General features: G+C 41.1%; 1 protein-coding gene across 3 annotated transcripts in view; it reads right to left on the bottom strand.

Moving 5' to 3' along the window:
• pde1cb (phosphodiesterase 1C, calmodulin-dependent b) overlaps positions 1 to 25522 on the bottom strand; it is a 315596-nt gene that overhangs the window by 5631 nt on the left and 284443 nt on the right. For all 3 annotated transcript variants that reach the window (XM_061941990.2, XM_072912884.1, XM_072912885.1), the window contains 6 exons: positions 23867 to 23987; positions 18599 to 18680; positions 10442 to 10562; positions 4095 to 4270; positions 2162 to 2413; positions 2036 to 2098 (listed from right to left, as the gene is read on the bottom strand). In XM_061941990.2, coding sequence (XP_061797974.1) covers positions 2036 to 2098; positions 2162 to 2413; positions 4095 to 4270; positions 10442 to 10562; positions 18599 to 18680; positions 23867 to 23987 — 815 coding nt within the window. The remainder of the gene's footprint in view (positions 1 to 2035; positions 2099 to 2161; positions 2414 to 4094; positions 4271 to 10441; positions 10563 to 18598; positions 18681 to 23866; positions 23988 to 25522) is intronic.

Below are 25522 nucleotides of genomic sequence, written 5' to 3'. Positions count from 1 at the left end.
TAATTTTGATGATTTGAAGTGGCAACAAATGAAAATCCAAAATTCCGTGTGTCACAAAATTAGAATATTGTGTAAGGGTTAAATTTTGAAGACACCTGGTGCCACAAACTAATCAGCTGATTAACTCAAAACACCTGCAAAGGGCTTTAAATGGTCTCTCAGTCCAGTTCTGAAGCCTACACAAACATGGGGAAGACTTCAGATTTGACAGCTGTCCAAAAGGCAACCATCGACACATTGCACAAGGAGGGAAAGACACAAAAGGTTATTGCTGAAGAGGCTGGCTGTTCTCAGAGCTCTGTGTCCAAACACATTAATGGAGAGGCAAAGGGAAGGAAAAACTGTGGTCAGAAAAAGTGTACAAGCGATAGGGATCACCGCGCCCTGGTCAAGATTGTGAAAAAAAACCCATTCAAAAATGTGGGGGAGATTCAGAGGGAGTGGACAGCTGTTGGAGTCAGTGCTTCAAGATCCACCACCAAGAGACGCTTGAAAGACATGGGTTTCAACTGCCGCATACCTCGTGTCAAGCCACTGTTGACCAAGAAACAGCGCGCAAAGCGTCTCACCTGGGCTAAGGAAAAAAAGAGCTGGACTGCTGCTGAGTGGTCCAAAGTCATGTTTTCTGACGAAAGCAAATTTTGCGTTTCCTTTGGAAATCGAGGTCCCAGAGTCTGGAGGAAGACAGGAGAGGCACAGGATCCACGTTGCCTGAAGTCTAGTGTAAAGTTTCCACCATCAGTGATGGTTTGGGGTGCCATGTCATCTGCTGGTGTCGGTCCACTCTGTTTCCTGAGATCCAGGGTCAACGCAGCCGTCTACCAGCAAGTTTTAGAGCACTTCATGCTTCCTGCTGCTGACCTGCTCTATGGAGATGGAGATTTCAAGTTCCAACAGGACTTGGCGCCTGCACACAGCGCAAAATCTACCCGTGCCTGGTTTACGGACCATGGTATTTCTGTTCTAAATTGGCCCGCCAACTCTCCTGACCTTAGCCCCATAGAAAATCTGTGGGGTATTGTGAAAAGGAAGATGCAGAATGCCAGACCCAAAAACGCAGAAGAGTTGAAGGCCACTATCAGAGCAACCTGGGCTCTCATAACACCTGAGCAGTGCCAGAAACTCATCGACTCCATGCCACGCCGCATTAACGCAGTAATTGAGGCAAAAGGAGCTCCAACCAAGTATTGAGTATTGTACATGCTCATATTTGTCATTTTCATACTTTTCAGTTGGCCAACATTTCTAAAAATCCCTTTTTTGTATTAGCCTTAAGTAATATTCTAATTTTGTGACACACGGAATTTTGGATTTTCATTTGTTGCCACTTCAAATCATCAAAATTAAATGAAATAAACATTTGAATGCATCAGTCTGTGTGCAATGAATAAATATAATGTACAAGTTACACCTTTTGAATGCAATTACTGAAATAAATCAAGTTTTTCAAAATATTCTAATTTACTGGCTTTTACCTGTATATATCCATCCATCCATCCATTTTCTACCGCTTATTCCCTTCGGGGTCGCGGGGATATATATTATATATATATATATATATATATATATATATATATATATATATATATATATATATATATATATATATATATATATGAAATACTTGACTTGGTGAATTCTAGCTGTAAATATACTCCTCCCCTCTTAACCACGCCCCCGCCCCGACCACGCCCCCCCGCACCCACACCCCCACCCCCCACCTCCCGAAATTGCAGGTCTCAAGGTTGGCAAGTATGCAAGTATGTTCTATTCTAATTGCATCTTTGACTCATTTTGTCGCTGCAGCCTTTAGATGTATTGTACTGAGCAGCCTGGACACAGAACTGGTACCACTTGTGTCTTCTTTGAACTCTTTGCTACAACTGCAACCCTTCTTTGCTCAAGAAAAAAAGAAAACGTAAAAATCGCACGATTTAAGCTCCCGTGCAACATTTTTTGAAGACAAAAGTTGTTTAGAAAGTAGCTCTGAAGGTTCCACTGCACATAAATATTAATAAATAAATATTCAACTTACCATCAACTGGTTTACTTCTGCTCTCTTTACTTCCTGCAGAGTCGGTGCTGTCAGGCGACTCTCCTGAAAGAAACACATGTGAGGTCTTCTGGTGTTTGGTATGCACATGAAGAATGTTGTCATTACCGTTCTGCAGTGAGGGACTCTTGTGTGCGGCAGCGCCACCCGGTGGTGGTGGTGGTGGAGGTGGTGGTGGTGGTGGTGTGCCTTCAGTGGCAGGCGATGCGCTTACGTCCTGCTTGGACTCCACATCCTGCTCCTGCTTGCCGTCTGTGGGCTCAGGTCTCTGTGTGGACTCTGAGTGGTCCTCTTGGGGGTCCATAGACTCCTCCTGATGGGCTCGCTCCTCCGCTTCTTTTTTGGCTCGCTCCTCCGCCTCTGAGGTGGACAGGAAGGAGTCGTTGTCACCATTTTGTGCTAACGCGATCTATGCTCTACTTGCCCGGGAGATATTCGGGAGGGGCACTGAAATTCGGGACTCTCCCGGGAAAATCGGGAGGTTTGGCAAGTATGGTGTGTGTGTGTATGTGTGTTTTAGGTAGAGATGATGTTCGAAACCGATTCTCCCGGTTGTTCGATAAGAAAAGAACCAATTCCATGGACTCGAATCCCTTTTTGAGAACCGGTTCCCGTTATCGAGGTCACTATAGTAAAGAAAAATAGTTGGTTCTCTATTCGAATCCCTGGGAAGGAATCCCAAATGGGCAATGTTATGCCCATTTGATTGTAGACTCTTACTGACACCTTGTGGCGATATGAAAATACTGCACGTCAATAGTTTGGGCACTTCCAGGTTGACGACGTCAGTTCAGTTCATGAGACAATTGAGAAGTAGACAAGTTGTATTAGCTCTTACAAGCCTTAGAAAAGATAAGTCTGTAAGTAAAATGTTTAACTTGTTTATGTAACTCAATATTAAGGTGGAAAGTGGTTAAGTTTGATACTAAGATGTTTATTGAAAAACGATTTTTGTGCACTGTTTCAATGGATGTTTTGAGGACTTAAAACGGCTGCCAGTCGTATATTTCCACCATCGAAATAGTTTCAACACTCAACTTTGTTAGACGTCTTGGATTGTTTGTTAGCTGTCTGCCTGTGTGTGTAGTTAGTATGTTCCAATAGCAGCAGAAGTGCACTTTTTGGAGAGCTGTATTATTTTCAGTTTTGTGCCCAAGGGACTGATTTTATTTAACACTATATTATTATTTATACACCTATAGTGATCATAGAGACAGGTTGTTTGATGATAGTACTGTATATTTGTGTGAAGCTAATATTTACATATTGCGCATTACATTTCAGTATGTTAATTGAATCACATAGCTTATACATTTGTCATTGTGTGTATTTCAGTTTAAAAAAAAAAAAAAAACAGTCCAATGCAAGACAAAAGTAAAGATAAGACCAACAACAATAGAGAGCCTAAATGGATTAATCTGCTTTGGAACTTTATTAGACGTCTTGGATTGTTTGTTAGCTGTCTGCCTGTGTGTGTAGTTAGTATGTTCCAATAGCAGTAGAAGTGCACTTTTTGGAGAGCTCTATTATTTTCAGTTTTGTGCCCAAGGGACTGATTTTATTTAAGACTATATTATTATTTATACACCTATAGTGATCACAGAGACAGGTTGTTTTTGTGTTACTGTATATATTTGTTTTTCTGAAAAATCCCACTTAATATACTTTGGGAAACAACAGTCAATATTTATTTATTTTTATTTTATTTTAGTTTTTTCTTGTAAAATAAAAGTGAGCTTTTGTTAAACCAAATATTGTGGTTTTTTTCATATACAACAACCTATCGGGATTCGATTAGAGAATCGATAAGGAATCGGTTCGATAAGAGGATTCGATAATGGGCTCGAACTCGATCATTTCTTATCAAACATCATCCCTAGTTTTACGTGTGTACAAATGCTGCGTATTAAACAGTATTTTTTTTTTTAATTTAATGAGAGTTACAAAGTTCAACTACCAAAAATGATCACTGGAGATACCAAAAAAACGCTGTAAGCCAGTTTTGGTGGATTTCACCAATGTTACAAAAGTGTGGCCCCACCTTTGGCAGCCTGCGCTTTCCACCGCTCTCTGTTCTGATAGACTTCTTCGTTCCACAGCGCCTTGAAGTTCTTCATGTCCATGGACAGCAGAGAGCCCTGACCTGACGAGCAGCTGTCTGATCCCAGGCTCTTCACGCTGTGCCTCTTGCCATCCTCCGTGCTAATACTGTTCAGACTGGACACACACACACACACACAAACACACACACACACACACACACACACTGTAAAAATTGCAACAATATCTCAATGGTCAGACATGAGCATGTTCATCCATTACTGAGTGTAAAACAACATAAAGTTGATGTGCTTTGCTTGAGAATATTGTCAATGGGTTTTGTACGGTATATTGTTTGGATGACTATCATGTAGTGAGTCATACTTGCCAACCTTGAGACCTCCGATTTCGGGAGGTGGGGGGGCGTGGTCGGGGGCGGGGCGGGGGGCGTGGTTGTGGGCGTGGTTAAGATATATATATATATATTAAAAATACTTGACTTTCAGTGAATTCTAGCTATATATACAGGTAAAAGCCAGTAAATTAGAATATTTGGAAAAACTTGATTTATTTCAGTAATTGCATTCAAAAGGTGTAACTTGTACATTATATTTATTCATTGCACACAGACTGATGCATTCAAATGTTTATTTCATTTAATTTTGATGATTTGAAGTGGCAACAAATGAAAATCCAAAATTCCGTGTGTCACAAAATTAGAATATTACTTAAGGCTAATACAAAAAAGGGATTTTTAGAAATGTTGGCCAACTGAAAAGTATGAAAATGAAAAATATGAGCATGTACAATACTCAATACTTGGTTGGAGCTCCTTTTGCCTCAATTACTGCGTTAATGCGGCGTGGCATGGAGTCCATGGGTTTCTGGCACTGCTCAGGTGTTATGAGAGCCCAGGTTGCTCTGATAGTGGCCTTCAACTCTTCTGCGTTTTTGGGTCTGGCATTCTGCATCTTCCTTTTCACAATACCCCACAGATTTTCTATGGGGCTAAGGTCAGGGGAGTTGGCGGGCCAATTTAGAACAGAAATACCACGGTCCGTAAACCAGGCACGGGTAGATTTTGCGCTGTGTGCAGGCGCCAAGTCCTGTTGGAACTTGAAATCTCCATCTCCATAGAGCAGGTCAGCAGCAGGAAGCATGAAGTGCTCTAAAACTTGCTGGTAGACGGCTGCGTTGACCCTGGATCTCAGGAAACAGAGTGGACCGACACCAGCAGATGACATGGCACCCCAAACCATCACCCAACCATGCAAATTTTGCATTTCCTTTGGAAATCGAGGTCCCAGAGTCTGGGGGAAGACAGGAGAGGCACAGGATCCACGTTGCCTGAAGTCTAGTGTAAAGTTTCCACCATCAGTGATGGTTTGGGGTGCCATGTCATCTGCTGGTGTCGGTCCACTCTGTTTCCTGAGATCCAGGGTCAACGCAGCCGTCTACCAGCAAGTTTTAGAGCACTTCATGCTTCCTGCTGCTGACCTGCTCTATGGAGATGGAGATTTCAAGTTCCAACAGGACTTGGCGCCTGCACACAGCGCAAAATCTACCCGTGCCTGGTTTACGGACCATGGTATTTCTGTTCTAAATTGGCCCGCCAACTCCCCTGACCTTAGCCCCATAGAAAATATGTGTGGTATTGTGAAAAGGAAGATGCAGATTGCCAGACCCAAAAACGCAAAAGAGTTGAAGGCCACTATCAGAGCAACCTGGGCTCTCATAACACCTGAGCAGTGCCAGAAACTCATCGACTCCATGCCACGCCGCATTAACGCAGTAATTGAGGCAAAAGGAGCTCCAACCAAGTATTGAGTATTGTACATGCTCATATTTTTCATTTTCATACTTTTCAGTTGGCCAGCATTTCTAAAAATCCCTTTTTTGTATTAGCCTTAAGTAATATTCTAATTTTGTGACACACGGAATTTTGGATTTTCATTTGTTGCCACTTCAAATCATCAAAATTAAATGAAATAAACATTTGAATGCATCAGTCTGTGTGCAATGAATAAATATAATGTACAAGTTACACCTTCTGAATGCAATTACTGAAATAAATCAAGTTTTTCAAAATATTCTAATTTACTGGCTTTTACCTGTATATATATTTTATTATATATATATATATATATAATAAATTATTATTTATTTATATATATATAAATAAATAAAAGAAATACTTCAATTTTAGTGTTCATTTATTTACACCTATACACACACATAATACTCATCTACTCATTGTTGAGTTAAGGGTTGAATTGTCCATCTTTGTTCTATTCTCTGTCACTATTTCAGAACACACACATTATACAAATATACATTATAAAACCAATAAGAAAACGGGAGCTCTAATTTTGGGAGTCTGAATTAGGATCAGAAGTTCCTATATAAACATTGCGTACTCAAGTCGCCATTTTGTATTGATTACTGCAGCTGTGCACTGGATTCATTCACAAATAAAAACTACAACTCACAAACACTTTAGAGTTAGGCTCCACCATCAGAATGTGTACTTAAACTTATAAAGATCACATGGAAAATTATTCAGTGAGTTGATTCACCAAAACTAACCTGTTATACAGGAGGAAAAAGCACACAGGACGTTTCAATTGTTCACAAACTGGTCGAGCTCATCAGAATGACAAGACACTTCCGGTCTGCAGGTGATAGCATTCAATTGGGAAGAAACGCCCTACTGCCCCTTACTGACCAATGTGAATACTGATAAATGTGTAATGACAGCTCCAAAAACGAATTCAAACCACAAAATAAAATAAATAAATCAACACAAAAATGTGACACATTATGGGTGGGTCACATATGCATGTACAGTAGATGGCAGTATTGTCCTGTTTAAAAGTGTCACAACATTGCTGTTTATGGCAGACAAACTGCTTTACATAGACGAAATGCTGTTGTTGTGTGTTGTTACCGCGCTGGGAGGACGTTAATGAAACTGCCTAACAATAAACCCACATAAGAAACCAAGAACTCGCCCTCCATCATTAGCTGTTTATATTGTGGGAAAGCGGACGTGTGAACAGGCTGTCAACACGTCACTCAGGTCCGCATGGAGCTGGAGGGGGCGTGGCCTCCAGCTCCGCCTGAATTTCGGGAGATTTTCGGGAGAAAATTTGTCCCGGGAGGTTTTCGGGAGAGGCGCTGAATTTCGGGAGTCTCCCGGAAAATCCGGGAGGGTTGGCAAGTATGTAGTGAGTAGAATATGAATGATATTGGGAGGCGTATGTGATGTCAGATACAGTAGGAGCTTACGAGTATTTCCGGATACCAGCTGTTTCTCGGCTGAATTAAAGAAAGAAATCATCAAAACCATGACAAAGCGTGTAGTAGTGATGGGTCCGGCAACACCGATGCATCGGCGCATGCGTCGAGCTCATAGAGCGAAACCCTGTGTCGGTGCGCGTACCGCTTTTAGAAAGTCACGTGACCGATCATGAGCTGTTTTGGTCACGTGACCGATACGCCAACTGTGTCGCCTCCTCTGTGCCCTGTGAGCGGCTCTTTTCTACAGCCGGAGAAATAATAACTAAGAAGAGAAATCGTCTAAAATGTAATACGTCGGAAAAACTTTTTTTTTATTTTTTTATAAAAATGTGTAAAAAAATTTAATAAAAAAAATTCCCAGTCCACAATCATCCACAACACGTTCTCTTAGATTTCCATGTTATGATACATGTTCACATTATTTATTGACTGTATCTAAAAAAGATACAAATATATTTTTATTTAAATGAAGATATGAAATAATCCTAAATGAAATACAATGACTTGGTTTATATTATTGTATATACTAGGGCAGGGGTCACCAACGCGGTGCCCGCGGTCACCAGGTAGCCCGTAAGGACCAGATCAGTCGCCCGCTGGCCTGTTCTAGAAATAGCTCAAAGAGCAGCACTTACCAGTGAGCTGCCTCTATTTTTTTAAATTGTATTTATTTACTAGCAAGCTGGTCTCGCTTTGCTCGACATTTTTAATTCTAAAAGAGACAAAACTCAAATAGAATTTGAAAATCCAAGAAAATATTTTAAAGACTTGGTCTTCACTTGGAATAAGCGGTAGAAAATGGATGGATGGATGGGTCTTCACTTGTTTAAATAAATTCATTTATTTTTGACTTTGATTCTTATTACTTTTAGAAATACAATTTTAGAGAAAAAATACAACCTTAAAAATGATTTTAGGATTTTTAAACAAATATACCTTTTTACCTTTTAAATTTCTTCCTCTTCTTTCCTGACAATTTAAATCAATGTTCAAGTAAATGTATTTATTTTTTATTGTAAAGAATAATAAATATTTAAGCTTCTGTTTTTTCAACGAAGAATATTTGTGAAATATTTCTTCAAACTTACTATGATTAAAATTAAAAAAAAAATGATTCTGACAAATCTAGAAAATCTGTAGAATCAAATTTAAATCTTATTTCAAAGTATTTTGAATTTCTTTTAAAATTTTTGTTCTGGAAAATCTAGAAGAAATACTGATTTGTCTTTGTTAGAAATATAGCTTGGTCCAATTTGTTAAATATTCTAACAAAGTGCAGATTGGATTTTGACCAATTTAAAACATGTCATCAAAATTCTAAAATTTATCTTACCGTATTTTCCGCACCATAAGCCGCCCTGGGTTATAAGCCGCGCCTTCAATGAACGGCATATTTCAAAACTTTGTCCACCCATAAGCCGCCCCGTGTTATAAGCCGCATCTAACTGCGCTAAAGGAATGTCAAAAAAACAGTCAGATAGGTCAGTCAAACTTTAATAATATATTAAAAACCAGCGTGATGTGGGCGCGCATGGAGTCGTATATCAACATGGACGGAGCTGCGTGAAAAAAGCCACCCGGCCTCTTCGCGTAAACTTAAACTTACCTTAACCACTCGCTCATCTTTTCTTCATCCATCCATCCCTTCGAGTTAGCTTTTATGATGACGCCGGCTGGAAAGGTCTCTTTTGGCAAGGTCTTCCTTTTGAATATCACCATGGGTGGAAGTTAGAAGCTAGAACCACAGTGAAGGATGACTTCTCATTCCCTGTGGTGCGAATATTCACCGTACGTGCTCCCGTTGTATCCACAGTGCGGTTCACAGGAATATCAAAAGTCAGTGGAACCTCGTCCATGTTGATAATGTTCTCTGGCCGGATCTTTTTTTCAGCTATCTTGTTTTTACAATATGCACGGAAAGTAGCCAGCTTTTCTTGAAAGTCTTTAGGCAGTTGCTGTGAAATAGTAGTCCGTGTGCGGATGGAGAGATTGCGTCTTTTCATGAACCGGAAACCTGTCGCTTAGTAGGAGCCATTTTGTGGTCTTTACAGATGTAAACACACAAAGGAAATGAAACGTAATATCCGCGCGCTTCTTCTTCTTCTTCTTCTACGCGGGCGGGTGGTTGCTTACAGTAGAAGAAGAAGCGCTTCCTGTTCTATGGGGGCGGGTGCTTACCTTGGCGGTTGCTTGCGTAGAAGAAGAAGCGCTTCCTGTTCTACCGGGAAAAAAGATGGCGGCTGTTTACCGAAGTTGCGAGACCGAAACTTTATGAAAATGAATCTTAATATTTATCCATATATAAAGCGCACCGGGTTATAAGGCGCACTGTCAGCTTTTGAGAAAATTTGTGGTTTTTAGGTGCGCCTTATAGTGCGGAAAATACGGTAATCAGGAAAAATTACTTATGATGTTCCATAAATTCTTTTTTTAATATTTTCAAAAAGATTCAAATTAGCTAGTTTTTCTCCTTTTTGTCGGTTGAATTTTGAATTTTAAAGAGTCGAAATTGAAGATAAACTATGTTTCAAAATTTTATTTAAATTTTTTTCGTGTTTTCTCCTCTTTTAAACCGTTCAATTAAGTGTTTTTTTCATCATTTATTCTCTACAAAAAACCTTCCGTAAAAGGAAAAACAAATGTACGACGGAATGACAGACAGAAATACCCATTTTTTTATATATATAAATGTATTTATTTAGCTATTCTTGTTTAACTCACACTTACGTGTAACTTACAAATGACAATATATTTATTTATTTAAGTGTGTATCAAACTGGTAGCCCTTCGCATTAATCAGTACCCAAGAAGTAGTTTTTGGTTTCAAAAAGGTTGGTGACCCCTGTACTAGGGCATCAAATCAGTGTCAGTTGAGTCGGTCCATAGGTTGCCTGTAGGGATTTTTAATGTCCAGCAGATGTCAGTATTTAGTGACACAGTATCGACACAGTATCAATACAGTTTTGCAATGTGTCGAAACGCTTCATGACGCCTCATCAACCCATCACTAGCGAGCCTGATGACGTTTACTGATAGCACAAATCTTACCTGGAGCGCCGGAAGCCTGCTAAACCCGAGTGCGAGGCCTCGTCCATGAGAGGCGTGACGATGCGTTCCATCATGTCCGTCAGCACGGTGAAGGTGGGCACCACGATGAAGTCCACGAAGCCTGCACAGCAAAACATCAATAATGCACTTCTGATGTCTTCTTCGTCCTCCAATCCTTTTATTTGGAATAATTCATGACTTTAAAATTGCAGCAACAAAACGACAAAGTGATATCATCAGCGATGTGACATATTTCCCCAAAGAGTGTCTCTCGACTCACCTGCAGAAAATTGTAGGCCTTTTTTTTTCAAAATAAGAAACAAGTTTTTCTTCATGAAATTTGATAAAATGCGTTTTTTTCTAAACATTATTATTACTATTTTTCATGTTTCTGTTCTTTTGTAAGATATAACGTCTGTAAAGAAGCTATAATAATATGTCATACATTTACTAATGAATATTTAGAAACATTTTTATATATTAAATAAACACTGTAAAAATAATACAAATAAAGACCACAGCTATCAATTATAGTTTGGAGCGCCACGCACGAAGGGTCTGATGTGGTATTCATATTGATATTAAAATCCCCCATTATAAGTATATTATCTGTGTGTGTCACTAGATCAGCGACAAACTCTGAAAATAAAGTCCCAATAGGGCCCAGGGGGGCAAGGTAGAGAGTACATAACTATGTTGTGTAATGCACATAAAAACATAATAAACAGTACATAACTATGTTGTGTAATGCCCATAAAAACATAATAAACAGTACATAACTATGTTGTGTAATGCACACTGAAAAACATAATAAACAGTACATAACTATGTTGTGTAATGCACATTAAAAAACATAATAAACAGTACATAACTATGTTGTGTAATGCACATTAAAAACATAATAAACAGTACATAACTATGTTGTGTAATGCACATTAAAAAACATAATAAACAGTACATAACTATGTTGTGTAATGCACATTAAAAACATAATAAACAGTACATAACTATGTTGTGTAATGCACGTAAAAAACATAATAAACAGTACATAACTATGTTGTGCAATGCACATAAAAACATAATAAACAGTACATAACTTCATTGTGTAATGCACATTAAGTGTCTCTCGACTCACCTGAAGAAAATTGTAGGCCTTTTTTTTTTCAAAATAAGAAACAATTTTTTCTTCATGAAATTTGATAAAATGCGTTTTTTTCTAAACATTATTATTACTATTTTTCATGTTTCTGTTCTTTTGTAAGATATAACGTCTGTAAATAAGCTATAATAATATGTCATACATTTACTCATGAATATTTAGAAACATTTTTATATATTAAATAAACACTGTAAAAATAATACAAATAAAGACCACAGCTATCAATTATAGTCTGGCGCGCCACGCACGAAGGGTCTGATGTGGTATTCATATGGATATTAAAATCCCCCATTATAATTATATTATCTGTGTGTGTCACTAGATCAGCGACAAACTCTGACAATAAAGTCCAAATAGGGCCCAGGGGGGCAAGGTAGAGAGGTAGCGGTGTGACAGATCTCATAGTAAGCACCTTAAATGATTTATATTTATTACTTAGGTTAGGGGTAAGGTTTTCATTGTATATTAAGGGGACGGGCAATATGTGCATTCGTATAGTTAGAAGGAGATGCCTCGTTAAGCGTGAAAAATTCATCTGGTTTGAGCCAGGTTTCACTGAGACCAATGACGTTAAGACTGTTGTCTCTAATGACCTCATTAACTAACAACGTTTTGGGAGACAATGATCTGATGTTTAAAAAGGCCATATTATAGGTAGTGGGCTGTTTTGAGGATTTTTTTGTTAATGGTATCCTCACAATATGAAGGTCCTGAGTTCAATCCCGTGCTCGGGATCTTTCTGTGTGGAGTTTGCATGTTCTCCCCGTGAGTGCGTGGGTTCTACTCCGGCTTCCTCCCACCTCCAAAGACATGCACCTGGAGATAGGCCCCTCCCACCTCCAAAGACTATCTGTGTTGGCCCTGCGATGAGGTGGCGACTTGTCCAGGGTGTACCCCGCCTACCGCCCGTGTGCAGCTGAGATAGGCTCCAGCACATATATACATGGAATGTATATATGTACATATACCGTATTTTCCGCACTATAAGGCGCACCTAAAAACCACAAATTTTCTCAAAAGCTGACAGTGCGCCTTATAACCCGGTGCGCTTTATATATGGATTAATATTAAGATTCATTTTCATAAAGTTTCGGTCTCGTAACTACGGTAAACAGCCGCCATCTTTTTTCCCCGTAGAAGAGGAAGTGCTTCTTCTTCTACGCAAGCAACCGCCAAGGTAAGCACCCGCCCCCATAGAAGAGGAAGCGCTTCTTCTTCTACTGTAAGCAACCACCCGCCCGCGTAGAAGAAGAAAAAGCGCGCGGATATTACCGTACGGTACGTTTCATTTCCTTTGTGTGTTTACATCTGTAAACACCACAAAATGGCTCCTACTAAACGACAGGGATCCGGTTCATGAAAAGACGCAATCTCTCCATCCGCACACGGATTACTATTTCACAGCAACTGATATTCCTGTGAACCGCACTGTGGATACAACGGGAGCACGTACGGTGAATATTCGCACCACAGGGAATGAGAAGTCATCCTTCACTGTGGTTCTAGCTTGCCATGCTAATGGCCAGAAACTTCCACCCATGGTGATATTCAAAAGGAAGACCTTGCCAAAAGAGACCTTTCCAGCCGGCGTCATCATAAAAGCTAACTCGAAGGGATGGATGAAGAAAAGATGAGCGAGTGGTTAAGGTAAGTTTAAGTTTACGCGAAGAGGCCGGGTGGCTTTTTTCAGCAGCTCCGTCCATGTTGATATACGACTCCATGCGCGCCCACATCACGCTGGTTTTTAATATATTATTAAAGTTTGACTGACCTATCTGACTGTTTTTTTGACATTCCTTTAGCGCAGTTAGATGCGGCTTACAACACGGGGCGGCTTATAGGTGGACAAAGTTTTGAAATATGCCGTTCATTGAAGGCGCGGCTTATAACCCAGGGCGCCTTATGGTGCGGAAAATACGGTACGTACAGTATAATTACTGAATATTCTGAATATATTCTCAGAAATCGACAGTGCGCCTTATAACCCGGTGCGCCTAATGTACGGAATAATTCTGGTTGTGCTTACCGACCTCGAAGCAATTTTTTTTTGGTACATAGTGTGACCAGTAGATGGCAGTCACACATACGAGATACGTGTAGACAGCAATATGACGCCAGTAAACAACACCAAAACTTAAAGTGGTCCATTGAAAATAAAGAACATTATGTACGGCACTCAAAAATCTGTCAAAATATTTTAGTAGGACTTTGAAGCCGCGCCACCTGATGGGTTGTCGGCGCATTACGGCTACCGTAGTCAGAGATACAAGTATTACTATGGTAAGACATATTATCTGGCGTTTTGTTTTGCAATATTATGCAAAAGCAACTTTTCTTACCTTCTGGTACCTGCTGATCAGTATTTGAGATCTGCATAAGTCCTGAAAATTTGTGCACGTCCGCCACTGTAGTCCGTAGTCGATAATCTTCTTATTTTTCTCTATCTTCTTGTTATGTGACATTCATCCTCCACTGTTGCCATTTCTAATATAAAGTAGTGTAAAGTTCTTACTTATATCTCTCTATGGAAGCGCCAAAAACATACCGGTGTAGTGAGTTGGCATTATTCACCCAAGAAACTTTAGTTATTAGAGAGTTCCGGTCGGACGGTTCTTCACGGGACACATTTCGGGCGTTTTTGTTGCACTAGTGCATACTTGCCAACCCTCCCGGATTTTCCGGGAGACTCCCGAAATTCAGCGCCCCTCCCGAAAACCTCTCGGGACAAATTTTTCTCCCGAAATTCAGGCGGACCCGAGTGACGTGTCGACAGCCCGTTTTCACGTCCTTAAAGCAGTTGGTCTGCCGTAAACAGCAATGTTGTGACACTCTTAAACAGGACAATACTGCCATCTAGTGTACATGCATATGTGACAATAACATCTCGGGCTTTTAGAGAGTGCAGTGCACAACTGCGCACACGACAAGGAGACGAAGCAGAATGCATCATCAGAGAGGGTGTTCAGCATGGTTAGAAAAATAGTGACAGAGAATAGAACAAGGATGGACAATTCAACCCTTAACTCAACAATGAGTAGATGAGTGTTATGTGTGTGTATATGCGTAAATAAATGAACACTGAAATTCAAATATTTTTCTTATTTATATATATATATATATATATAATAAAATAAATATATATATATATATATATATATATATATATATATATATATATATATATATATATATAGCTAGAATTCACTGAAAGTCAAGTATTTCTTATATATATATATATATATATATATATATATATATATATATATATATATTGTTGCGTTTTGGACCAGTTGTTCCTCCCAGGGAATTCAAGTCACAATTCGCTCCCAAGTTCTTTCCGACACTTAAAGCTGAGTTGAAAAACCACCAGAGACAGAATAGGTATTTTGTTGTATATTCTCAAAGCTTTGCCAATATACATTTTGATTGAGACCAGTCTAACCCTAGAACATTCTATCGCGCCTCCCCAAAATGGTCTGTCTTCCCGATCCCACCACCCTCTCTCTCGTCCCATCTCTGTAGCCAAAACAAAATGCTAGTCAAAACACATTCCAAAGAACTCAAGGGCAACACACACAGTATACTTGCTGACAGAGATTTTAATGGGAGCATTCACATACCATGAATTATATAGGGCACAGAGTGGGTGGGTACAGGCTGGTGTAGGGGCGTGGTGATTGGCTCATGTGTTACCTAGGAGGTGTTTCCGTCTGTGGCGGCATGCTGTTACAATTTCGCTGCGCTTGTTGAGGGATGACAGGTCTGGACGGTAAATAATAAACAGTTTTTCTTTCAAGCATAGGTTGCATCTTTTATTACCACTATTGTAAGGTGTGCTGGATGCAAGAATTTGCCATGTTATTGAATATTCAACATTACCACGTACCAAAAAGCCCTTGATGAAAGCGGATACAATTTCACCCTCACCTATGAACCCACGCCAGGAAACCAACCGAAAAAGAACAGAAAACGAAACGACATCATCTGGTACAACCCCCCATACAGCAAAAACGTCTCAACTAACATTGGACACAAATTCCTCAATCTGATTGACAAACACTTTCCCAAAGACAACACCCTAAGAAAAGTATTCAACAAGAACAACATTAAATTGAGCTACAGCTGCATGAACAATATACGACAAATCATCTCAAACCACAACAAAACAATTGCAAATGAGCCGTCGGCCCCCGAACAGAGCGACTCCAAAACCAACAAAGGTTGCAACTGTCGCAAGAAACCTGATTGCCCTCTCAACGGGGGGTGCTTACAAACATCAGTTGTCTACCAATCTAAGGTAACACGCAAGGACATTAACACATCCGACACATATGTAGGATTAACCGAGGGAGAGTTCAAAACCAGATGGTACAATCACAAGGCTTCTTTCAGGAACCAAAACCTGCGAAATACCACAGAACTCAGCAAACACATTTGGGACCTCAAAGACAATAATGTTGAATATTCAATAACATGGCAAATTCTTGCATCCAGCACACCTTACAATAGTGGTAATAAAAGATGCAACCTATGCTTGAAAGAGAAACTGTTTATTATTTACCGTCCAGACCTGTCATCCCTCAACAAGCGCAGCGAAATTGTAACAGCATGCCGCCACAGACGGAAACACCTCCTAGGTAACACATGAGCCAATCACCACGCCCCTACACCAGCCTGTACCCACCCACTCTGTGCCCTATACAAACCATGGTATGCGAATGCTCCCATTAAAATCTCCTGATGATTGAGGGAACCCCCCCTCATGAAACAAGCCTGTAGAGATGAAATAGTCTTGTGATTTTTTTTCCCACACACATATATTGCGCTCTACTACGGTATCGAGCACTATTTTTTGGATAACCTTATTAAGACATATATATATATATATATATATATATATATATATATATATATATGAAATACTTGACTTGGTGAATTCTAGCTGTAAATATACTCCTCCCCTCTTAACCACGCCCCCAACCACGCCCCCCGGGACCACCCAGACCATCTCCCGAAATCGGAGGTCTCAAGGTTGGCAAGTATGCACTAGTGAGCCACGGATGAGGAGATGCTGCTTTTGAAGTAAAGTGTGAGTGTCATTAAAACAGTTAGCGCCATCTTTTGACCCTTCTTCCACTCCCGTCCTTGCACGCTACACCGCTACGACAAAGATGACGGGGAGAAGACGCTGTCCAAGTGGAGGCACGTAAATAAGAGTGCCCACAAAACGGCGCATCCTGAAGAGACTGTCAGAAAGTGAGTTGAAGATGATGTGTAAAACATCATCTATGCAACATTTTGAGCAAATAACCACCATTACATGTTATGTAGACCACAAGATAGTGTTTTAAATTAAAAATAAAATCATAATAATATGACTCCTTTAATGCGCCTTATAATCCAGTGCACTTTATATATGAAAAAAGATTGAGAATAGACCATTAATCGGCAGTGCGCCCTATAATCCAGTCCAATCCAATCATGGCTTCACACGATCATCAGAATAAATTACCGTATTTTCCGCACCATAAGGCGCCCTGGGTTATAAGCCGCGCCTTCACTGAACGGCATATTTCAAAACTTTGTCCACCTATAAGCCGCCCCGTGTTGTAAGCCGCATCTAACTGCGCTAAAGGGAATGTCAAAAAAACAGTCAGATAGGTCAGTCAAACTTTAATAATATATTAAAAACCAGCGTGATGTGGGCGCGCATGGAGTCGTATATCAACATGGACGGAGCTGCGTGAAAAAAGCCACCCGGCCTCTTCGCGTAAACTTCCCTTAACCACTCGCTCATCTTTTCTTCATCCATCCATCCCTTCGAGTTAGCTTTTATGATGACGCCGGCTGGAAAGGTCTCTTTTGGCAAGGTCTTCCTTTTGAATATCACCATGGGTGGAAGTTTCTGGCCATTAGCATGGCAAGCTAGAACCACAGTGAAGGATGACTTCTCATTCCCTGTGGTGCGAATATTCACCGTACGTGCTCCCGTTGTATCCACAGTGCGGTTCACAGGAATATCAAAAGTCAGTGGAACCTCGTCCATGTTGACAATGTTCTCTGGCCGGATCTTTTTTTCAGCTATCTTGTTTTTACAATATGCACGGAAAGTAGCCAGCTTTTCTTGAAAGTCTTTAGGCAGTTGCTGTGAAATAGTAGTCCGTGTGCGGATGGAGAGATTACGTCTTTTCATGAACCGGAAACCTGTCGCTTAGTAGGAGCCATTTTGTGGTCTTTACAGATGTAAACACACAAAGGAAATGAAACGTACGGTAATATCCGCGCGCTTCTTCTTTTTCTACGGGGGCGGGTGGTTGCTTACAGTAGAAGAAGAAGCGCTTCCTGTTCTATGGGGGCGGGTGCTTACCTTGGCGGTTGCTTGCCGTAGAAGAAGAAGCGCTTCCTGTTCTACGGGGAAAAAAGATGGCGGCTGTTTACCGTAGTTGCGAGACCTAAACTTTATGAAAATGAATCTTAATATTAATCCATATATAAAAGCGCACCGGGTTATAAGCCGCACTGTCAGCTTTTGAGTAAATTTGTGGTTTTTAGGTGCGGCTAATAGTGCGGAAAATACGGTAATCGGGAAACATTTTTTTATGTAGACCACAAGGAAGTCTTTTACATTTAGAAAAAAGTCATACTATGACTCCTTTAATGCGCCCTATAATTTGGTGTGAAAAAAGAGCTGACTAGACCCGCTCATCAGCAGTGTGCCTTATGGTCCAGAAAACACGGTAATGAATGAAATGAAATGAGCCCCAAAGGTCCAAAGGCCTAAAAACCACTGATCTCCACTATTTGTTGGAAATAAATCATTCAAAGAGTCATTCTTGGAACGATTACATTCAATTGAATTATTGACGTCCAAAAGGTTACGACTGGAGGACATATTTGGTCATGGCGTCATCGCAAAGGAAGTGACACGTGATATTCCGCATGCAACATCAACAATAAATATGAAGAATTGTCGCAAGGTAAACTTTCCATCCACTCACCAATCTGCGACTGCGCCACCATTGTTGACTTCCTGTCGCAGAGCGGCGAGAAAGGAAGGCCGAGCTCTGCTTCTTTGTCCCCCTGGAAAACACATTTGTATGTTGTGTAATGCACGTAAAAAACATAATAAACAGTACATAACTATGTTGTGTAATGCACGTAAAAAACATAATAAACAGTACATAACTATGTTGTGTAATGCACATTAAAAACATAATAAACAGTACATAACTATGTTGTGTAATGCACGTAAAAAACATAATAAACAGTACATAACTATGTTGTGTAATGCACATTAAAAACATAATAAACAGTACATAACTATGTTGTGTAATGCACATAAAAAACATAATAAACAGTACATAACTATGTTGTGTAATGCACATAAAAAACATAATAAACAGTACATAACTATGTTGTGTAATGCACATTAAAAACATAATAAACAGTACATAACTATGTTGTGTAATGCACATTAAAAACATAATAAACAGTACATAACTATGCTGTGTAATGCCCATTAAAAACATAATAAACAGTACATAACTATGTTGTGTAATGCACATTAAAAACATAATAAACAGTACATAACTATGTTGTGTAATGCACGTAAAAAACATAATAAACAGTACATAACTATGTTGTGTAATGCACATTAAAAAACATAATAAACAATACATAACTATGTTGTGTAATGCCCATTAAAAACATAATAAACAGTACATAACTATGTTGTGTTATGCACATAAAAACATAACAGTACATAACTATGTTGTGTAATGCACGTAAAAAACATAATAAACAGTACATAACTTCGTTGTGTAATGCACATAAAAACATAATAAACAGTACATAACTATGTTGTGTAATGCACATTAAAAACATAATAAACAGTACATAACTATGTTGTGTAATGCACATAAAAAACATAATAAACAGTACATAACTATGTTGTGTAATGCACATTAAAAACATAATAAACAGTACATAACTATGTTGTGTAATGCACGTAAAAAACATAATAAACAGTACATAACTATGTTGTGTAATGCACATTAAAAACATAATAAACAGTACATAACTATGTTGTGTAATGCACGTAAAAAACATAATAAACAGTACATAACTATGTTGTGTAATGCACATAAAAAACATAATAAACAGTACATAACTATGTTGTGTAATGCACATAAAAACATAATAAACAGTACATAACTATGTTGTGTAATGCCCATTAAAAACATAATAAACAGTACATAACTATGTTGTGTAATGCACGTAAAAAACATAATAAACAGTACATAACTATGTTGTGTTATGCACATTAAAAACATAATAAACAGTACATAACTATTTTACTCACAACTTCTAAAGCAGACCTGGGCAAATATTTTGACTCGGGGGCCACATTGAGAGATTGTGATGCTAAAAAATATTAAAGTAATCATAGTAGTATCGACTAGATACGCTCCTGTACTTGGTATCATTACAGTGGATGTCATGTGTAGATGCACCAATGGCGTTTGTTTACATTGTAGCGTCCCGGAAAAGTTGGTGATGCAGGGACTTCTGGGAATTTGTTCTGTAGTGTTTATGTTGTGTTGCGGTGCGGAGCACATTTTCTGGTGGGTGCCATGATTGGGTATAAAAGCAGCTTCCAGTCATGGCGAGGGTCACCACTTTGTCAACAAATGCCTGAGCAAATTGTTTAAGAACAACATTTCTCAACAAGGAATTTAGGGATTTCACCATCTACGCTCCGTAATATCATCAAAAGGTTCAGAGAATCTGGAGAAATCACTGCACGTAAGCCATGACATTACGCACCTTGGATCCCTTAGGCGGTACTGCATCAAAAAGCGACATCAGTGTGTAAAGGATATCACCACATGGGCTCAGGAACACTTCAGAAACCCACTGTCAGTAACTACGGTTGGTCGCTACATCTGTAAGTGCAAGTTAAAACTCTACTATGCAAAGCGAAAGCCATTTATCAACAACACCCAGAAACGCCGCCGGCTTCTCTGGGCCCGAGATCATCTAAGATGGACTCATGCAAAGTGGAAAAGTGTTCTGTGGTCTGACGAGTCCACATTTCAAATTGTTTTTGGAAATATTCGACATCGTGTCATCCGGACCAAAGGGGAAGCGAACCATCCAGACTGTTATCGACGCAAAGTTGAAAAGGCAGCATGTGTGATGGTATGGGGGTGCATTAGTGCCCAAGTCATGGGTAACTTACACATCTGTGAAGGCACCATTAATGCTGAAAGGTACATACAGGTTTTGGAACAACATATGCTGCCATCTAAGCGCCGTCTTTTTCATGGACGCCCCTGCTTATTTCAGCAAGACAATGCCAAGCCACATTCAGCACGTGTTACAACAGCGTGGCTTCGTAAAAAAAAGAGTGCGGGTACTTTCCTGGCCCGCCTGCAGTCCAGACCTGTCTCCCATCGAAAATGTGTGGCGCATTATGAAGCGTAAAGTACGACAGCGGAGCCCCCGGACTGTTGAACGACTGAAGCTCTACATAAAACAAGAATGGGAAAGAATTCCACTTTCAAAGCTTCAACAATTCAACGAAAGCCATTTATCAACAACACCCAGGAATGCTTCGCTGGGCCCGAGCTCATCTAAGATGGACTGATGCAAAGTGTAAAAGTGTTCTGTGGTCTGACGAGTCCACTTTTCAAATTGTTTCTGGACGTTGTTTCCTCCGGAACCAAAGAGGAAAAGAACCATCCGGATTGTTATAGGCGCAAAGTGTAAAAGGCAGCATGTGTGATGGTATGGGGGTGTATTAGTGGCCAAGACATGGGTAACTTACACATCTGTAAGTTACCCTGAAAGGTACATACAGCTTTTGGAGCAACATATGTTGCCATCCAAGCAACGTTATCATGGACGCCCCTGCTTATTTCAGCAAGACAATGCCAAGCCACGTGTTACATCAACATGGCTTCATAGTAAAAGAGTGCGGGTACTAGACTGGCCCGCCTGCAGTCCAGACCTGTCTCCCATTGAAAATGTGTGGCGCATTATGAAGCCTAAAATAGCACAACGGAGACCCCCGGACTGTTGAACAACTTAAGCTGTACATCAAGCAAGAATGGGAAAGAATTCCACCTGAGAAGCTTCAAAAATTGGTCATCTCAGTTCCCAAACGTTTACCGAGTGTTGGCCCCTGTGACAACTTTTTTGCTATATGTTGCTGCCATATATTTTCTTGCAACTGTAGACATTACTGCACAATTAGTTGCACTTAAAATACATGTTTGTAGCAATAAATGTGATTTGATGTGAGCCATGGAAAACGACTTCCGGACGGCTTCAAAGCAATTCTGGACCACCATCCGCCGCCTCAGGAAAGGGAAGCAGTGCAATGTCAACACCGTGTATGGTGAGGATGGTGTTCTGCTGACCTCGACTGCGGATGTTGTGGATCGGTGGAGGGAATACTTCGAAGACCTCCTCAATCCCACCAACACGTCTTCCTATGAGGAAGCAGTGCCTGGGGAGTCTGTGGTGGGCTCTCCTATTTCTGGGGCTGAGGTTGCTGAGGTAGTTAAAAAGCTCCTCGGTGGCAAGGCCCCGGGGGTAGATGAGATCCGCCCGGAGTTCCTTAAGGCTCTGGATGTTGTGGGGCTGTCTTGGTTGACAAGACTCTGCAGCATCGCGTGGACATCGGGGGCGGTACCTCTATATTGGTAGACCGGGGTGGTGGTTCCTCTCTTTAAGAAGGGGAACCGGAGGGTGTGTTCTAACTATCGTGGGATCACACTCCTCAGCCTATTCAGGTGTACTGGAGAGGAGGCTACGCCGGATAGTCGAACCTCGGATTCAGGAGGAACAGTGCGGTTTTCGTCCTGGTCGTGGAACTGTGGACCAGCTCTATACTCTCGGCAGGGTCCTTGAGGGTGCATGGGAGTTTGCCCAACCAGTCTACATGTGCTTTGTGGACTTGGAGAAGGCATTCGACCGTGTCCCTCGGGAAGTCCTGTGGGGAGTGCTCAGAGAGTATGGGGTATCGGACTGTCTGATTGTGGCAGTCCGCTCCCTGTATGATCAGTGCCAGAGCTTGGTACACATTGCCGGCAGTAAGTCGGACACGTTTCCGGTGAGGGTTGGACTCCGCCAAGGCTGCCCTTTGTCACACATTCTGTTCATAACCTTTATGGACAGAATTTCTAGACACAGTCAAGGCGTTGAAGGGATCTGGTTTGGTGGCTGCAGGATTAGGTCTCTGCTTTTTGCAGATGATGTGGTCCTGATGGCTTCATCTGGCCAGGATCTTCAGCTCTCACTGGATCGGTTCGCAGCCGAGTGTGAAGCGACTGGGATGAGAATCAGCACCTCCAAGTCCGAGTCCATGGTTCTCGCCCGGAAAAGGGTAGAGTGCCATCTCCGGGTTGGGGAGGAGATCTTGCCCCAAGTGGAGGAGTTCAAGTACCTCGGGGTCTTGTTCACGAGTGAGGGAAGAGTGGATCGTGAGATCGACAGGCGGATCGGTGCGGCGTCTTCAGTAATGCGGACGCTGTATCGATCCGTTGTGGTGAAGAAGGAGCTGAGCCGGAAGGCAAAGCTCTCAATTTACCGGTCGATCTACGTTCCCATCCTCACCTATGGTCATGAGCTTTGGGTTATGACCGAAAGGACAAGATCACGGGTACAAGCGGCCGAAATGAGTTTCCTCCGCCGGGTTGCGGGTCTCTCCCTTAGAGATAGGGTGAGAAGCTCTGTCATCCGGGAGGAGCTCAAAGTAAAGCCGCTGCTCCTCCACATGGAGAGGAGCCAGATGAGGTGGTTCAGGCATCTGGTCAGGATGCCACCCGAACGCCTCCCTAGGGAGGTGTTTCGGGCACGTCCGACCGGTAGGAGGCCATGGGGAAGACCCAGGAAATGTTGGGATGACCTGGGAACGCCTCGGGATCCCCCGGGAGGAGCTGGACGAAGTGGCTGGGGAGAGGGAAGTCTGGGCTTCCCTGCTTAGGCTGCTGCCCCCGCGACCCGACCTCGGATAAGCGGAAGAAGATGGATGGATGGATGGAAGGACAACATTTGGACATTATAATTGTTTTCAATTAGAGTAAGTTTGTTTATCCTAAACATTCCTGCAACATCATTTTACACACTATGGCTTCTTTTTTTTTGGGAGAAATACCACAATAATGTCGTAGCATGAGAATGTGATAGTGTTACATTCCCAATAAAGACATGACAATGTGCAGGGTAATAGCTCCTGTCTGGTTAATGTTGGGGCCCACCTGTCGAAAGAACTCCTCCAGCAGAGAAGTGGTCCAGCGGTGGTGGAGGTCCCAGCTCTTGGCCGGGTGGCTGATGTCAGCAGTGTGCAGCAGTAAGGAAAGAGCTTTGGGCTTGTCAATGCTGTAAATCACAGAAGAGGTCATAAAATAGAAGAATATTTAAAAATAAACAAACTAAATGTGCATGTCCGATCGTATGATATTCACAAAGTATTTCAAAAAGGCTCGAATAGGGATGATGTTCGAAACCGGTTCTCGCATTTGTTCGATAAGAAAAGAACCGTTTGATAAGAAAAGAACCGATTCCATGGACTCGAATCCCTTTTTGGGATAAAGAGTCGATTCTTTAGAGTCGATTCTCTATTTGAATCCCTGGGAACGAATCCTGTCCCACAAGAAATGCCCTGTGGGACATCACAGGAAATGACGGAGCTCAGTCATTAGACTGAGCTATGTCATCGCGCGACCAAGCTTGAGGTTCTCCATCAAGCATGGAGTGATAGTTTAATATCGTATAAACGCATGCTTACCTTAGCTAAAGCTAAATATTACTCAAATCTCATCCGCCTCAACAAAAACGACCCTAAATTTTTGTTTAGTACTGTAGCATCGCTAACCCAACAAGGGACTCCTCCCAATAGCTCCACCCACTCGGCAGATGACTTTATGAATTTCTTTAATAAGAAAATTGAACTCATTAGAAAGGAGATTAAAGACAACGCATCCCAGCTACAACTGGGTTCTATTAACACAGATACAACTGTATCTACAACGGATACAGCAATACAAAATAGTCTCTCTCTTTTTGATGAAATAACATTAGAGGAACTATTACGGCGTGTAAGTGGGATAAAACAAACAACATGTTTACTTGACCCACTTCCTGGGAAACTTATCAAGGAGCTTTTAGTATTATTAGGTCCATCAGTGCTAAATATTATAAACTTATCACTTTCCTCTGGCACTGTTCCCCTAGCATTCATGAAAGCGGTTATTCATCCTCTGCTCAAAAGACCTAACCTTGATCCAGACCTCATGGTAAACTACCGACCGGTGTCCCACCTTCCCTTTATTTCAAAAATCCTCGAAATAAACATATAATGACGGAGCTCAGTCATTAGACTGAGCTATGTCATTTCCTGTGATGTCACACAAGCAGCAAAAATAATGGACCGGAAAAAATGCCTTAACGCATGGCTATTCACCTATAGCAGGGGTGCTCATTACGTCGATCGCGATCTACCGGTCGATCTCGGAGGGTGTGTCAGTCGATCACCAGCCAGGCATTAAAAAAATAGTCCTAAAAATGAGCGATCATAAATCTTCACTATGACGTCACTTTCGTCACTTGATTGACATTCACGGCACCCGAGGGTCTTCTGAGATGACGCTGGCTGCTGCCAGCTCATTAAAATTACCGACTGGAAGGCGAGAAACACTTTATTTCAACAGACTCTGGCGCCGTACCTGTCGTCAAAACTCCAAAGACCGACTGCACAGTTGCACAATAAAAGCTCTGCTTCATCCTGCCTGCGCTAACAAAATAAGAGTCTCAGAAAGCTGGCGTGCACAAGCGAGCAAGCTGCGGAGTTTGCCGACAATGTATTTCTTGTAAAGTGTATACAAAGGAGTACGGAAGCTGGACAAATAAGATGC

This window comes from Nerophis lumbriciformis, linkage group LG03 (assembly GCF_033978685.3).
Source record: "Nerophis lumbriciformis linkage group LG03, RoL_Nlum_v2.1, whole genome shotgun sequence".
Lineage (NCBI taxonomy): Eukaryota > Metazoa > Chordata > Actinopteri > Syngnathiformes > Syngnathidae > Nerophis > Nerophis lumbriciformis.
This window is presented reverse-complemented; position numbering and strand designations above follow the sequence as displayed.